A 15,360-nucleotide genomic window follows, 5' to 3' on the forward strand; every position below is an offset into this window, starting at 1 on the left:
AATCTCACCGGAGCAGTGAACATTCCAGTCTCCCTCAAACCGAACAACACAGGAACAAAGAAAGAAAGATCAAATCTTTCGGTTTCAATTTTAGTTTGATTCAATTTTCACTGAAATAGTTGAATTCAACTTTCATTAGCAAACAACTATGGGACACGGTATCCACCACGCTCCTCCTTCTTCTTTGCATCGCTTGGTTTTTTTTTTTTTTTTTTCCATTCAAAATTAATTGGGAATTAGCTGTGCTGATTACTCGTTTCAATCTTTCAGGTGACAAAGGCCGACCCAGTAAAAAACCTAAATTCTCCAAGGTTTTGCTTCCTATATTTTATTTTATTTTTATCATTTTTTTACATATATATTTTACAGTTTTGATAAATTCAGGGCATTGTATGCAGGAAAGCACAATCGTCGAAGACGAGGACGCATATTACGGCGCCGAAGAAATCGACGACGATGTTCGGGACGGTATGTATTTCATTGTGCCATTGCTCAAAGACTGAGTTTCCTTTTTATTTATTTTTTAAAATTACTCTCTTTTTGGTATTTTTGTGCGTTTTGGAATTCTGGGTCTGAATTAATGTGGGTGACTTGTGACTGGATGATTGATTAAAGGTGAAGGGAAGAGGAGGGATTTTACCAAATTAGAATTGAAACCTGACCACGCCAATCGGCCTTTATGGGCTTGTGCTGATGGTCGAATATTCCTCGAAACTTTCTCAGCTTTGTACAAACAAGCTTATGATTTCCTTATTGCCATTGCGGAACCCGTTTGCAGGTACCAACTCTTGAGTCCACATTGTTGCCCATGTCTTATTTCGTTGAATTGTGGAACACTTATGTGTATGCGAATTTGATTAATAGGCCAGAGTCGATGCACGAGTACAACCTGACCCCGCATTCGTTGTATGCGGCTGTGTCAGTTGGTCTTGAAACGGAAACCATCATTTCTGTTTTAAATAAGCTGTCAAAGACCAAGCTCCCTAAAGAAATGATTGATTTCATACACGGTTCTACTGCTAATTACGGAAAAGTGAAGCTTGTTCTGAAGAAGAATCGGTACTTTGTTGAATCCCCATTCCCAGAGGCAAGTGTTTTTAGGCCCTGACCTTTTTCAGTTATCAGTTATGGGTGCAGATTTTTTTGGTTATTAAATTGTTGTTTGCAATGGTTTGCAGGTGTTGAAGAAATTGCTTAAGGATGAAGTTATATCTAGAGCAAGGATTATCTCTGAGGTCTGTGCCACGGTCTGATTAGAATTTTTTGGTTATAGGTGTTATGTATTATGTATTATGTTTCGTGAAAATTATTTTCTTTAATAGCTTATATTTTTGTGCTCAATCTAATTTGTTGAGATGTAGCATGGTAGTTGGCATGTAATGTTTGACATACCATTAGAACTGCATGTTTCTTGATTTAATTTATTTCTTGCTTGTTTCCAATGATTAGTGAGGTCACAATTGTGTTTTGAACATTTATATGGACACGTTATCTTCCCATGAATTATGAGCTTGTTCCTGAATTTGAAAATCCTACATCATACTTTCATAAGATCTTTAGAGCGGATGTTTTAATTATGAGTCTGTTTCATTAATTCCTTACTTGCACTTACGTACATTGGTTACTCTTTTTTAGTTCACCTATAACATTTACTTTACGAACAGCATATATCATTATGTTTTCCCCCATGTGTGTTTGTGCATGGACGCACATGTTTGGACATCTATATAATTCCAAGTTCTTTTATAGGGTTCTCGCGGAACTGATGGATTTACAATTAGCAAAACAATGGGTGAAGTTGGAGCTGGTCCCAGTGATTTGCTAAATGAAGCAGAATTGGCAGCTGTGGCGGAAGAAAAAGAAACTCATGCATTTGAAGTTGATCCTGCACAGGTAGCATGTTTGTAATTTAAAATAATAGCCCCAAATTTCTCATTGTTAGCTTGAGTCTCCCTGGGTCATGCTTGGGAATCAGTATCACAACATAGACGCTCGCCCCTACAGCCCTACTCTATCGTTTTGGAACCGAAGCCCTTGATCATGCATACTTCATCCTGACTTCTGACAAGGTCAAAATATAGTTATTTGGTACGGTTCCATACTATCCAGACTCATTTCGTCATGGTCCCAGCCTTTCAACTGGATGGAACTGATGCATTTTGTTGCTTTCCCCCCAGAACTAAGAGATGTATTTTTTGGGGGGGGGGAGTGAAAGACCTTTTGGTGTATTTACTCTGCAAATTAATAGGGCGGCTTAAAGCCAACCAGTAAATGTGAAAGTACTGTTTCTTTCTGAGACTCTTTTTTGTCCATTTAGTAAATCATTTTATCTTTGGGATCCTCTGTACCCTAGATCAGAATGTTCTAAATGATGCATGTTTTTCTATGATTGACAGGTTGAAAATGTTAAGGAGCGTTGCTTGCCAAATGCTTTGAACTATCCCATGTTGGAGGAGTATGACTTCAGAAATGATACAGTTAGTTACTGAGTTACTTCCTCCCTGCGATAAATTATAAATCAGTGATAAGAAAATCAATCATCATCTGTAAGTTTCTTTTCTTTTCTTTTCTGTGTGTAAAACACCATTGCTCTTTTGACACTGCAGGTTAACCCTGATCTTGACATGGAACTAAAGCCTCAAGCGCAACCACGACCATATCAGGAGAAGAGCTTGAGTAAAATGTTTGGGAATGGTATGGTTTTCTTGCAAATTTAAGCATCCTTTGTTGAAGTAATTTACTCATCACAACATTGAATCTGGGGAACTCTATAAATTCTTTCAACTTAATTATGCTTGTCCAAATTTGGGTGGGGTTTATGGCAAAATTTACCATGTAAAGAATGAATAACTTTAGCATGCTTTAGCATGAGCAGTACAGATTATTTCCTGAGTGATGAAAAGATACGGCTTGTTTATCTTGCATTATTGGGCAATTTTTTCCATTATAATATTGATTTAATTCCTACCAAATTTCTTAAGAAGTTACCACGGCTTCAGTATTGCTTTTCATGGTTTGTTTTAACAAAGCTTTTCTAATGGCTTTAGCAATGATAAACATATTGTTTTGGCTTTAAGCTGGATGCTTTTATTTAAACATATTGTTTTGGCTTTAAGCTGGATGCCTTAATTTGAACTTATTATTTGATATTGCAGGGAGAGCAAGGTCTGGCATTATTGTGCTACCTTGTGGTGCCGGAAAATCTTTAGTTGGTGTCTCTGCAGCCTCCCGAATAAGAAAGAGCTGCCTTTGTTTAGCAACAAATGCTGTTTCTGTTGATCAGTGGGCTTTTCAGTTCAAGTTGTGGTCAACCATCCGAGATGAACAAATATGTCGTTTCACATCTGATAGTAAAGAAAGATTCCGTGGAAATGCCGGGGTGGTTGTGACAACATATAACATGGTTGCCTTTGGCGGAAAGAGGTCTGAAGAATCTGAAAAGATTATTGAAGAAATAAGAAATAGAGAATGGGGTTTGCTTCTCATGGACGAGGTAATTATATGATTTTGTGGACTTTGTCTCTTTACTTGTAAGCTTATGTACATCTCGTTTCCATTATAGAATATTGATTGTATCCTCTTTATTTAGGTGCATGTTGTTCCTGCCCAGATGTTTCGTAAGGTCATCAGCATTACTAAATCTCACTGCAAGCTTGGGCTCACCGGTAAGTATGATAATATGAAGTTCAAGCCATTGCCCACATGTACCCTTGATTTTTTTTATGTTTAAACATTCCTAATTTATTGATCAATACAATTGCAGCCACACTTGTGAGAGAGGATGAGAGGATCACAGATCTGAACTTCCTTATTGGTCCCAAATTGTATGAAGCTAACTGGTTGGATTTGGTTAAAGGTGGATTTATTGCAAATGTACAGTGTGCTGAAGTATGGTGTCCGATGACAAAAGAGTTCTTTGCAGAATACTTGAAGAAAGAAAACTCCAAGAAAAAGCAGGTGTGTCTATCCTGAAAGTACTCATTCTTAAGGGTTGAGCATATATATTTATTTACATTTGTCATGATGCAGCATTGTGTCCGGTGAGTCTTTTGTTTTTTTTTTTTTGGGGTATAGAAGATTTCTTGTTTCTGTTGCCTAATGCTTTCATATATTTTTTTTTCTCTCTAGAGTTTCATGTTAGTTAACAGATTTAATTCTAGTTTATATTTTTCATTGTTCACTTAACTATTTTTTCTCGTCTTCAGATATTTAAATACCTCTTCCATTCTCAGGCACTTTATGTGATGAACCCAAACAAGTTTAGGGCATGCGAGTTCCTTATACGGTTTCATGAACAGCAACGTGGTGATAAAATTATTGTCTTTGCTGACAATCTTTTTGCACTCACAGAGTATGCAATGAAACTTCGGAAACCAATGATCTATGGTGCTACCAGGTTGTTCATGGGCGTACTTTGTATTTATTAACTGCTTTTACTTGTGATCTGTCTAATACCAACCATTTCCTTGTAATGTCAGCCATGTTGAGAGGACAAAAATTCTAGAAGCTTTCAAAACAAGTCGGGACGTCAACACTATATTCTTGTCTAAGGTACTCTGTGGATGTTGTCATCCTCCTTTTTTCATATATAATTGACAATTGGGAAATTTATGTTCTACTTGTAAATATTGTATAGTATCTGAAGCTGAAATACTTAATCTCATAATGATATTTGATTCGTATTATATTGATTTCAGGTGGGTGATAATTCCATAGATATTCCCGAGGCAAATGTGATAATTCAGATTTCATCACATGCTGGTTCAAGACGTCAAGAAGCCCAGCGTCTTGGTCGTATTCTTAGGGCTAAGGTTTGTTTTCATACGGATGTAATCTGGCTTTCTATGATGGGGGAATTTTTACAACTTTATTGGTAGAAATTGCTACTGAAAGAAATAGAACTTTAAAAGGAATTGTGTGGCTTCATAGTTCTCTCTTTTTCTTTCCTTTTCTACAGCCAATGACAAACATGCCGGTTTGGTCATTGTTAATAGTGAAAGACATCCGATGGAGTTTTTCTTTATTATCAAATTTGGAAATCAGATGAACGTACCAGACATAATAACTAGATATTGGGATTTTAATGTGCTATTTAACATTTTGATTGTGTGAACAGGGTAGACTTCAAGATCGGATGGCAGGAGGTAAAGAGGAGTACAATGCATTCTTTTATTCCCTCGTGTCAACAGATACACAGGTATGCTTTATTCCGTTCCTAATTTGTTTAACGCTAAGCATTTTTTAGTTTTTATAAAGGAACTTTTGACAGGTGATAATATATTTATATATCATTTTTATATCATTTAGCTTGGTATTCAATTATTCATCTGGTTGAATTGCAGGAGATGTACTATTCAAATAAGCGGCAGCAATTTTTGATTGATCAAGGTTATAGTTTTAAGGTACAATTTGATATATTTATTTACCCCCCAAGTGTTGTTTGCACTTGCTGTCAAAAACTGTACCTCTCTTTGACTCCATAGTTGTCTGATTGCCTTTTGACATATATACTATTGATAGGTTATTACAAGCTTGCCCCCGCCTGATACTGGAGCTGATTTGAACTACCACCGTCTTGATGACCAACTGGCACTACTTTCAAAGGTCTCTATGTTGTTTCTCTTCCAAGTTTTCACTTAAAACTCATTATCAGAATATTAGATCTTCTGACATGTTTAATGCTTCCAGGTGTTGACTGCTGGTGATGATGCAGTTGGCTTAGAGCAACTAGAAGAAGATGCAGATGACATTACCCTTCATAAATCTCGTCGTTATATGGGATCCATGAGCGCGATGTCGGGTGCAAATGGGATGGTTTACATGGAATACAGGTATGGTTATCCAGATTCTCCCTCCTGTTTTGCTTCACTTGTAAGATCTAAAGGAGGTATATCTGTCTTTACCATTTTTCCATTTCTCTTTTAAATCATGTCCTGTTTGCAGTACTGGAAGAAACAAACTTGGCGGGCGTGGCCAGCTTAAGAGTAAGCCCAAGGATCCAGCCAAGCGACATCATTTGTTTAAAAGACGCTTTGGCTGAGAACACAAGGATAGAGAAAATAAAGATCAATGAAAGTTTGAGGTTAATTTGGGGCAGAACATAGATAGACTAAGAGGGGTCATGGCCCTGCAAACTTTTGAAAGAAAAAAAGAAAAATCAATCTACGTTGTATACCAATGTGTTGAGCATATGTGTCACCTGTAAAAATATTTGTCTTTTCTTCTATTCTTCTCATGATTCTCAGTACATTAAAGCAAGGGAAAAAAAACATTTTTAGTCCATGTGTTACCCCCGAAAACAGATTTGGTCCTTATGGTTTTAAAACTCTAAATTTGATCCCCCTATTTTATGTTTTTTGTAATACGAGGATAATTTTAACAAACTCCAAATTTTGTTTTAAAATCAAATTGAAGGTTATATACATGTAAACAATAAAATGTTCTTAAATTGCAAACAATATAAACATAAAGACCAAATGCGGAATTTTGAAATAATATGGACCAAATTTGCTTTTGGGGTAAAACACATAGACCATAATTGGTTTTTCCCCTTAAATCAAATATCGTTAACTTAAACTTCATCACATCATTTGGATACTCTTCAAATTTTATTTTTGGGGATTGAAAATCATATCTCCATCTTCTCTTACCACTTGAGCCAATTGATGGAATTAGAGCATATAACCCAAGAGGAATGCTGTTGCCTTCTCTTCAATTTGTGTCTTTTATTTTCTTATGTTCATACCATGTCACTTACGCTAACATGTGTAGAACACATAATGGGTAATGTGTGGCTACTTGATGTAATATATGTAGGTGTTCTGATGTTATAAAGGAAATTAGAATATTTAATTCAAAATCAATTAGTAATAGAAAAAGAACTTTAAAACACTTATAACTTTATAAGCACTTATACAAAAATTTATAATTTTTTTAATGTGGAACAATACACTCTAACATTCAGATACCAACTCCAATGATCGATTCTCATTCTTTTAATATTTTTGAAAGACTAGTGAAACTATGTTTATCACTTCGAAGGAAATACAATCAGATTATCAATGTGCACGGTACATTTGATATTATATTATCAAAGAGTAATGATATTAGTTTTGACTCTTTAGTGAGATCTCATGCAGAGCCGTAGTTTGTATATGCTTTCTTAATGTCTTTGGCCCAGTTACAAACTACTGCTTTATCCGAGCTTGAAACTGAACCGCAGACTCATTATGATTGCTCATGTGTTCCGGCCCACTTTTTTGAAACCTAATCACAACAATCTGATATAACTCTCATAAATTTACTTACTACGAGTAAATAAATAAAGTTCAAAGTAGATCTAAATTTGAATTAACAAAATAATGTCACATTGTTTAGTAAACCAATTTGAATTTATTGCAGCATGCGATGAAGTTCGTATTTACCTTGAGCCTTGGGAAAGTTCTATAGTACCAATTTATATGCCATGTGAATTTATGAGTTCACATTTTAACAGTATGGTTTAAATTTCTGAATTACAATTAGATCTGTTGGTATAACAAACGAAGTCCAGTTAACTCTGCTGCCATGAACTAACCGTCTGTCACCATCAAGAGGTTGGTGAGAGACCCCACAGACCAGTAAAAGTCGATGGATGCCTTTATATGGATTCTTCACACTTACTCACATTGAAGGAATTTTTTCTGGTCATACAAGTAGCAATTGCTTAAAGAAGAAAAGGAGAAAAGCCAAACTCTCCCACCAGCAAGGCAAAGATTCACTTCACCAAGCCAACACATCATCAAAATGCTCAACACTGCTCATCATTGCTAGCTCTTGCAAATTCACATTTAGAGAGAGAGAGAGAGAGAGAGAGAGAGAGAGAGAGAGAGAGAGAGAGAGAGAGAGAGAGAGAGAGAGAGAGCTAATGGGTATTAACAAGACTAAAATACTCGGACAAAGCCAATTCCAATACTTTGAGCTAGAGCTTGAAATGGACATCACTCCTATTCTCAAGTAGTGGAGACAAGGAGAAAAAACAATTATTTGCAGTAAAGGATGACTGAATGAGTGCACAATTCATAAGATAATTTAATACAAAGAATATAATAAGAAAACCTTCTATGGTTTTAGTCAAACATTAGTCATTTTGTAATCATTACTGGGTTTAAAAGGTGCCGGTCACTCATAACTTAACAAGTTTTTACATGATCTCGTGGTTTACTCTCTTAGGCCACAAGTTGGGTTTGAGCTGCATGCGGTTACAGAATCGCCCAGCCGACCAAGACTCGAAAGGGGTTCGCTTTGTTTGGGATGAACTCGCAAAGACTCTACCCCCTCGTAGAGTTGCGTCTTTTATAAGACCCGAGTTTCGTTTTCTTTGTCTGTTAAGCCTCACAGCTATGGGACTTCCTAAAGGAAACTACACGTTCTCATAATTCGAACATTTCCATTTTGATTTGTTGATAACCTACATTAATATAATTTGAGTTTAGAAAGTTTCTAATTATTAGAGATTCACATTAAGTTCACACATATATAACATTTCATCTTAACTTAAGGATAATGCTATTCACATTCTTAGTTTATCATCCTGCACTTTTATGTATTCTAAAATAATAATAACATATTAAATTTGAAGTACATGATGATGATGATGTACAACTGAGAAGGTGAATGGCAGCTATGAGACTCAACACATAAACATTGTGTCTAGCTCCCATCTTTCAATCACTTCAACTATCTTAACTCTACTCAAAATTCTTTTGGTATCTTTCTTCATCAGTTTTTTTCCCCATAATCGAAAGTTTTATCACCAGTGGCATAGGGCTCTTTCTTGTCTGCTAGATGGGGCAATAGTTTATGAATAAATTAAAGTCGGTCCACTTATTAATCATATAAACCATTCGTGCACACACTTATTATTATATCATTTTCGGTTCAATCATTGCAACAAAAATGACTAGTAAAGTTCTTCTTGGAACATGGAATTTTCGATGTACCAGCAAGGACCCTTTCTTGGACCACCAACAGGACAACTAAAACAACAAACTTTTTTAACAACTTCTCTTATTGCCCGAATAAATGAACAATGTATATTGTTATAACATTGCTTAACAACTCATCGTAAGGGTGATGAAAACATATAAACAGAAAAGTAATAAATGCAAATTAGAAGTTTCAAATACAAAACATTCTGTAACCAATACTCTATTATTTTAGATAACAAATCCAAAATCTTAATTATATAATATGAAATTAACTCAAAATATTGCACACAAACTAATTAATCTCTCTCGTAATCTGTGGAAGTGTACATGATAGGGTATTGAAGTAGTAGAATTTTCTTGTTATATTGTGATGGTCAAAAAGTGAGTCTTTGGAATCATTGATGTTCTGATGATCAATTTTAATAAGCATTCTTTTTCTCTACTGCTCTCCCCACTCTGTCATGCACATATTTATGATAGAGCAGGAAAATGGGTTTGCACTTTGCAGATTGATCATCAAGTAGTAGCTAAGCTAATTGCACAATAATAGACTTGAGGTTCCTGTGGATTATTGAAGAGCTAGATTCGGTCTTTGTATCTTCTTTTGTGACTCTTATAATTAGATGCTCATTGTTTCTTTTTTTTTGGGTTAATTTTCCATTGGCTTTTTTTTTTCTGATAATATATGGTGATCTATTATATGTATAGGCTCTTAGGCTGTCAATCTGAGTACTTGAAAACTATATATAGGGTCTTTCCTCAGGTGCCTTTCATTGGTATAATGTTCATCTTTTTCCATAAAGAAAGATGTCATAATAGTAGAAGATTGAAGAAGATGCCAAGCTTGATCATGAGGGTTATGACTTTGGAAAATTAAATCATATTATTATGATGATATATATGCCCTTTATGACCAAATATGACCAAAGCATCTTTCTCTCTTTATATTGCTCATTAATTATATATATATATATATGATAATACATGATTAATGCCTGGTTGATTCCATATAAATATATATTATATAGTCCTCTGAAATCTGCTCTGTTCAGTGCTAAATCTTCAAGATTATTCATTCCAAATGTTTCAATTTGAAGTTAGTAGGTATGGGTTCTCTCAGGTACAGACTTGTAAATATAATTAGGTTCCCTCTGTGGGCATGTAATGCTACCAAGCCTACCAAGCTGATCTGAAGCTTGACACATGAGTACTTTGCTTTACATGTGTCTTCATCATATCAAATCATCTGATATAAATTATGAACATTATATCATATAATTAAATGCATTTTGGAAGTAATGCATGCATTTTATACTAAAAAGGATCTTATATTCTTTTCACGTTTTGGAATAAACACAAATTAAAGCTGCTTAATTTTAAGGAAATAGTGCTAAATATCATGTTCATGATTAGCAGAATATATTCCAAATGTATATTCAGCTCAGGCTGTTTTAACTTGTGTCATATATAGTTATGTACTTGCCAATCCTAATTAGCTTGACTGCTATAGTCCCAATTCCACTGATGTTTCTGATCTTTACCACTTTCAATCTTAATTCAATCTTAATTCAAAGTTAATGACCACAATGATATTATATAAATTTGTACAGGTGCCATTATATACCATGAATTAGCTAGGGAGGGTTCAACTCCATTTTTTATTCTCTTCCTCTTTATTGGGGAGAGAGTTTTATATGACATAAATATCAATTTGTCTGTGATATGCTGGAAAGATCTTGCCATCCTCATTCCACCTACACTGGAAAATTATTTGCACTGGTAATTGTTCTAGTGGCATGATTTGACAACACTAAAAAGGGTTGAAACATAACTTATTATGTTATGTTAATTAAGTACTAGCCTAGGAAATTCTTTGACTGGCTCTTTGATTGGAAGATGAAAGTCCTACTCTAATTATCTATCATTCTTTTTTTAAAAAAATTTAGGAAAGGGGGAATCAAACTTGGATGTAGAAGGGCAAACTCTACACCTCTTCCAACTGAGTTGCCCACCAACTATTTCTAATTATCTGTCATTCAAGGATTATAGGAAAAAGTAACGTTATATAGATCATACGATGTGAGAGCTGTTGTATCAAATAACAGTCAATTATAATAAGGAAAGAAAAGTCCAATTTTATTACCATTACCTCAGTGCAACATCATTTGTTATTTTGACCAGTTGAGGTGGGCTACTAATTAATTGATTGCTCTAGTGTAAACTGGCATGGGGTAGGGTTAAGAACATCATATGTCTGTGAATATATAGGCATATTACTTTCTTATTCCTTTGTGGACCAATTTGTCAATTAAATTATCAACCTAAGTTAGAAAGATTAAAGAAACCTATTGCTTCCAAGCGTGCAATCAAATTGATAGTCTTATAGGGTTTACAGAATGTTACTAGAAGCCACTTTTATTGAGGAATGGCTTTTTAATGGCTGCAAGGCATATATCTAAAGTACATGAACGAGAGAAGTCCACTATCTTTTAGTGAAACATGTTAAGTTTAATGTACAATGTTTAATCAAAGGATGACCCCAACAATTGCTTAACCCCCTTACTTTTAGTTTTAGATCTCAATTTATCTTTATAAATATATGAAAAAGTAAATATTTTTTGTAAAAGAAAAAATTCTCTGATTTATGAATTATGACTGATGGCTTCTTTTGTCGCATGTTTTTCTGTATCGATTTTCATTCTCTTCTCATCCATCTTAAATTTTGATCAACGCAAGGCTCTGGTCATGGTCATTGGTGAACCAACTAGGCAAATTATAATTTTTCTTAATTTTATTTAAAAAGTTTAAGAAATAAAAAAAATAATATATGAGGATAAAATTAATTTTCATTTAGAACGAGCGTATAAAATAGAATAACTCTAATTCAATAGTAACTTATGAGTGTACCCAATGACATATTCCAAGGAAGATCTCAAAACTTTGTTCTTATGGCTACCAATCACGACTGAGCAGGATTTGTACAATCCTTCTAAAGAATGATCAATTTGTTATATCTGCAAGTAAAATTGAATTGGAATATAAAAAAAGGGGTGGAAAAAAAAAAGTTTGCCTTTAAAGTCATTTGGGCTCCTTTTTCCTCAACAGTTTTAAACATATTTCACTGTAAGGATGAAAGGCAAAAGGCATCTATGCCATGTGGTCTGAAACAGTGGAATGGTGACCCATTAGTTGGAACTTTTTTGGTCATTTGGATTATAAGATTCATAAAACTGTCTCCACCAACATTCTAAATATGGTTTTGGATGGTAAATTTGGATGAGAGAAGAACTTCCAGACTCCATATGCTGTAAAATTACACATGTTGATCCATTGGAAAATTACTGACCCTTTGAACAGTAATAACTATTAGATGCTCTAAAATTAAACAGGTCAATTCATTTGTAAATCACCAACCCTTTTTGGTTGTCCATAGGTATATAATTGAAGATGTACACAATTCTTATTTTCTAATGCCACCTAACTAGAGCTCATGAACCATTCTTATTTTCTAATAAGAATGGTGTACATGTAGTTACAGCCAGGGTGTGCATGTAGTGCTTTGGAAACAAGTCAAACGACCAATTTAAAATAGACAGAAACATTTCTTTTTATTATTGATTACCACATATACAGAGGAAGTTAGAAATAATTGAACAAAAAGAAAAACCCCCATTAGTAACTACCTTCTACCACCGACAACCACCCAACTGCAACTTTAAGCTCAGCAATTGGTGATTTATTTTATTAAAAAAAAAAAAAATACAAAGAAACCCTTTGATTCTTTGCTTTTACTCAGAAAGGCTTTTCAGTCATGTTGTGGTCGGTCCGAAACTCCGAACCTAAATTATATTCTAAGGAAGCTCCTCCTGCAAAAGCCTTTTGTTATTGTTGCAACCCTCAAAACCCATAATAGTACTGCAACTGTGTAGCTCCAAAATTGTTCATAAACTGTCCTCCTCCTCCTCCTCCTCTCACTCTTCCTTCCTCTTCCTCTTCCACGTTGAACCCTTCCATCTACAAAACCCACATCATACAAAGTACAACGATTAAACAAAGACGGGTAATGTTTCAATGTTATGTTATCATATTGTGAATATAAATTATAGTTTTAACAACGTGTATCCACAAATAACATAATTATTTTATATCATCGGATTGTCTAGTAAGAGAAAATTTACGTAAACAAACAGTTCGAATGTGAAAAAAGTTATTACCCAGAGCTCATCTTCGTCTTCTTCTCTGGCTGAACATGCAGGCTTGAGAATCTCGCCAGTTTCATCGTTGCGTGCAAATCTGCCACGTATGCGGGGTCGGTTGTCGGCTAGTGTTTTTCGGCATGCATACTAATTTTATGTACACATATAAGATCAGAGTCAATACATAACACGTATAAAATGAGTTTCTTTCTAAATTATTTTTATGTATATCAGTTTATGTGTTTGGTTAGTCGGAAAAATATTATGTATGGTTAAAGAAAATTAAATGTTGAAGTTCATGGTTATGCTAATAAAATGCTATGCATACATACCTTAATGGTCTTGTTGAAGTTTCTCTGTGACCTCTTGGCTCTGTACTTTGAAATCCTTTCTTTCCTCTCTTCTGCACTGTACCTCCCCATTTTGAAGTTTGCAGCTTCCTCCATGACTGAGCTTTCTCGAGGAGTACGAGCTGTTCTAAAATTCTATAAAAAAAAAGGCCAAAAAAGAAAGAGAGGGGTTTCAGATTTTCATCAATCATGGATTTAAAAAAAAAAACAGAGCAAAAACAGGGGATTGGATATGAATTTTAGAGAGTAATTGGACTGACTTGCAAATCTCCAGTGCTGGAAACCCTCCTCATTTGGCCAGTTAAGAAGCTGCTTTCAGGTGAGCTCAAGCTGAGGGCTTGGTTCTGAAAATTTGAGGACTCCATGAGAGAATCAAAGCGAGGTTGGAAGACAAAGCCAGGTTTTGACCCATCAAAGGAGTTGCTGCTGTAACTCCTCTGCATAAACTTTGTTACATTCTCAGCACCACCACTGTAACTGTGAGGACCAAAAGGTACTTGGTTGCTATTATAAGCATTCTCAAGAGCTACATGGCATTGCTCAGTTTTGACCTCCAGAGCATCCAAAGCTGAGAAATTTCCCAACCCATTTCCCAAATTGGGACCATCTTGATCAAGCGGTTGAAAATGAGTTGTTTGGTAAAGGGTCAAATTTTCCAATTGGTAACTTGGGGGTGAAGAAGAGAGGAGAGTTGGGGAGCTTTGAGATTGATTAGGGTCAACTGGGTTTTGGTGGTTTTGCTGGATTTGGTGGTCTGAAATTGCTTGGAGGATATCAATGGCTGAGTCTGAGAAGGGAGAGAATGGCTGGTCAGCTGAGAAGAAGCTGAGGTCTGCTACATAAGAAGAGACCATGTTGTCTGAGCTTGATGAATGTCCTCTGTAGAAAGAGCCATCATCAACAAAGAGATCAGAGGACATTGAAGCCCAATTCTTTGAACTGAAATACTGAATTGAATTGAACCCCAAAAACTGGTCCAAGAAAGTGAGTGTTGCTTTGCTGCTGCTGGTGTGTGTGTGTGTTTTTGGTTCTGAAACGGCAAAGCTAAACTGACAAGTTGGGTTGGCTTATTAAAGTTTCTGGGATTACTGAGCAACAAGACAAAGAAAAGCCATTTCTCGTCTGTATCTCTCTCTCTCTCTCTCTCTCTGTCTCTCTTTCACTCACTTTCTCTCTCCAAAAGAGATTTTCAAACGACACAGGAAGAGACCAGTCCACTTCTGCTATGCTATAAAAAGGACTGCACTTTGCATATTTGCCCCCACTGTTTGTCTAATTATAAAGGTTCTCCGAAACTTTTTTGCTTTTATCAATTATCACAACCCTTGCTCTTTTCTTTGTCGGTCAATTTTTTTTTGTCTTTGCAAATATTTATATTTCTTTATTTGTTAGACTTTGTGGAGAAGTCAATTTGATTAGGACATATTGAAACCATAGTTCAATCGTAAATCCATGGAACTTTGTTGTAGGGATTTCGAGATAATTAATTGAGTTCAAACTGACTTAACTTGAAAAATTATTGAAGGCGAACCGGGCCGGTCTTGAGTTTTTTTAGATTCGAGGCAAAATCTTAAAATGGGCCCATTGATTTGTACACACAAGTAATTTTTACAAAAAAAAATGTAGAAAATTAAAATATTGAAAAAAAACAAAAAAAAAAAAGGTTTCCTCAAGTTGATGGAAAATTAAATATATCAAATAGTGAAATTTTATCATTGTTTGACCCTCTCTTGGGTCCCTCATTTGCTTTTTTCAATTGGAAACCAAACCTAAATCCAAACAATCAATTGAAACCCTCCCTCCACACAACCAAAACTATATAATTGTTTAGTTAAAATGATAAAA

General features: G+C 35.1%; 2 protein-coding genes across 2 annotated transcripts; one reads left to right on the forward strand and one right to left on the reverse strand.

Moving 5' to 3' along the window:
• XPB1 (DNA repair helicase XPB1-like protein) lies at nucleotides 1-6,280 on the forward strand. The gene is made up of 20 exons (XM_086256386.1): nucleotides 1-158; nucleotides 271-311; nucleotides 399-468; nucleotides 616-778; nucleotides 865-1,087; nucleotides 1,179-1,235; nucleotides 1,750-1,893; nucleotides 2,397-2,477; nucleotides 2,607-2,694; nucleotides 3,156-3,493; nucleotides 3,590-3,665; nucleotides 3,764-3,957; nucleotides 4,233-4,396; nucleotides 4,479-4,551; nucleotides 4,698-4,811; nucleotides 5,117-5,197; nucleotides 5,343-5,402; nucleotides 5,521-5,604; nucleotides 5,689-5,831; nucleotides 5,944-6,280. The coding sequence occupies exons 1-20, from the start codon at nucleotides 149-151 to the stop codon at nucleotides 6,038-6,040; spliced, it is 2,301 nt and encodes a 766-aa protein (XP_086112512.1). The 5' UTR covers nucleotides 1-148; the 3' UTR covers nucleotides 6,041-6,280.
• Nucleotides 6,281-12,609: 6,329 nt separating this feature from the next.
• LOC147274075 (CCT motif family protein) lies at nucleotides 12,610-14,654 on the reverse strand. The gene is made up of 4 exons (XM_086227883.1): nucleotides 13,776-14,654; nucleotides 13,498-13,650; nucleotides 13,184-13,312; nucleotides 12,610-12,983 (listed from the first exon to the last, which is right to left on the reverse strand). The coding sequence occupies exons 1-4, from the start codon at nucleotides 14,433-14,435 to the stop codon at nucleotides 12,867-12,869; spliced, it is 1,059 nt and encodes a 352-aa protein (XP_086084009.1). The 5' UTR covers nucleotides 14,436-14,654; the 3' UTR covers nucleotides 12,610-12,866.
• Between the last annotated feature and the right edge of the window lie 706 nt (nucleotides 14,655-15,360).

Source organism: Dryas octopetala, chromosome 9, assembly GCF_963921425.1.
Source record: "Dryas octopetala chromosome 9, drDryOcto1.1, whole genome shotgun sequence".
In the NCBI taxonomy this organism is placed as follows: domain Eukaryota; kingdom Viridiplantae; phylum Streptophyta; class Magnoliopsida; order Rosales; family Rosaceae; genus Dryas; species Dryas octopetala.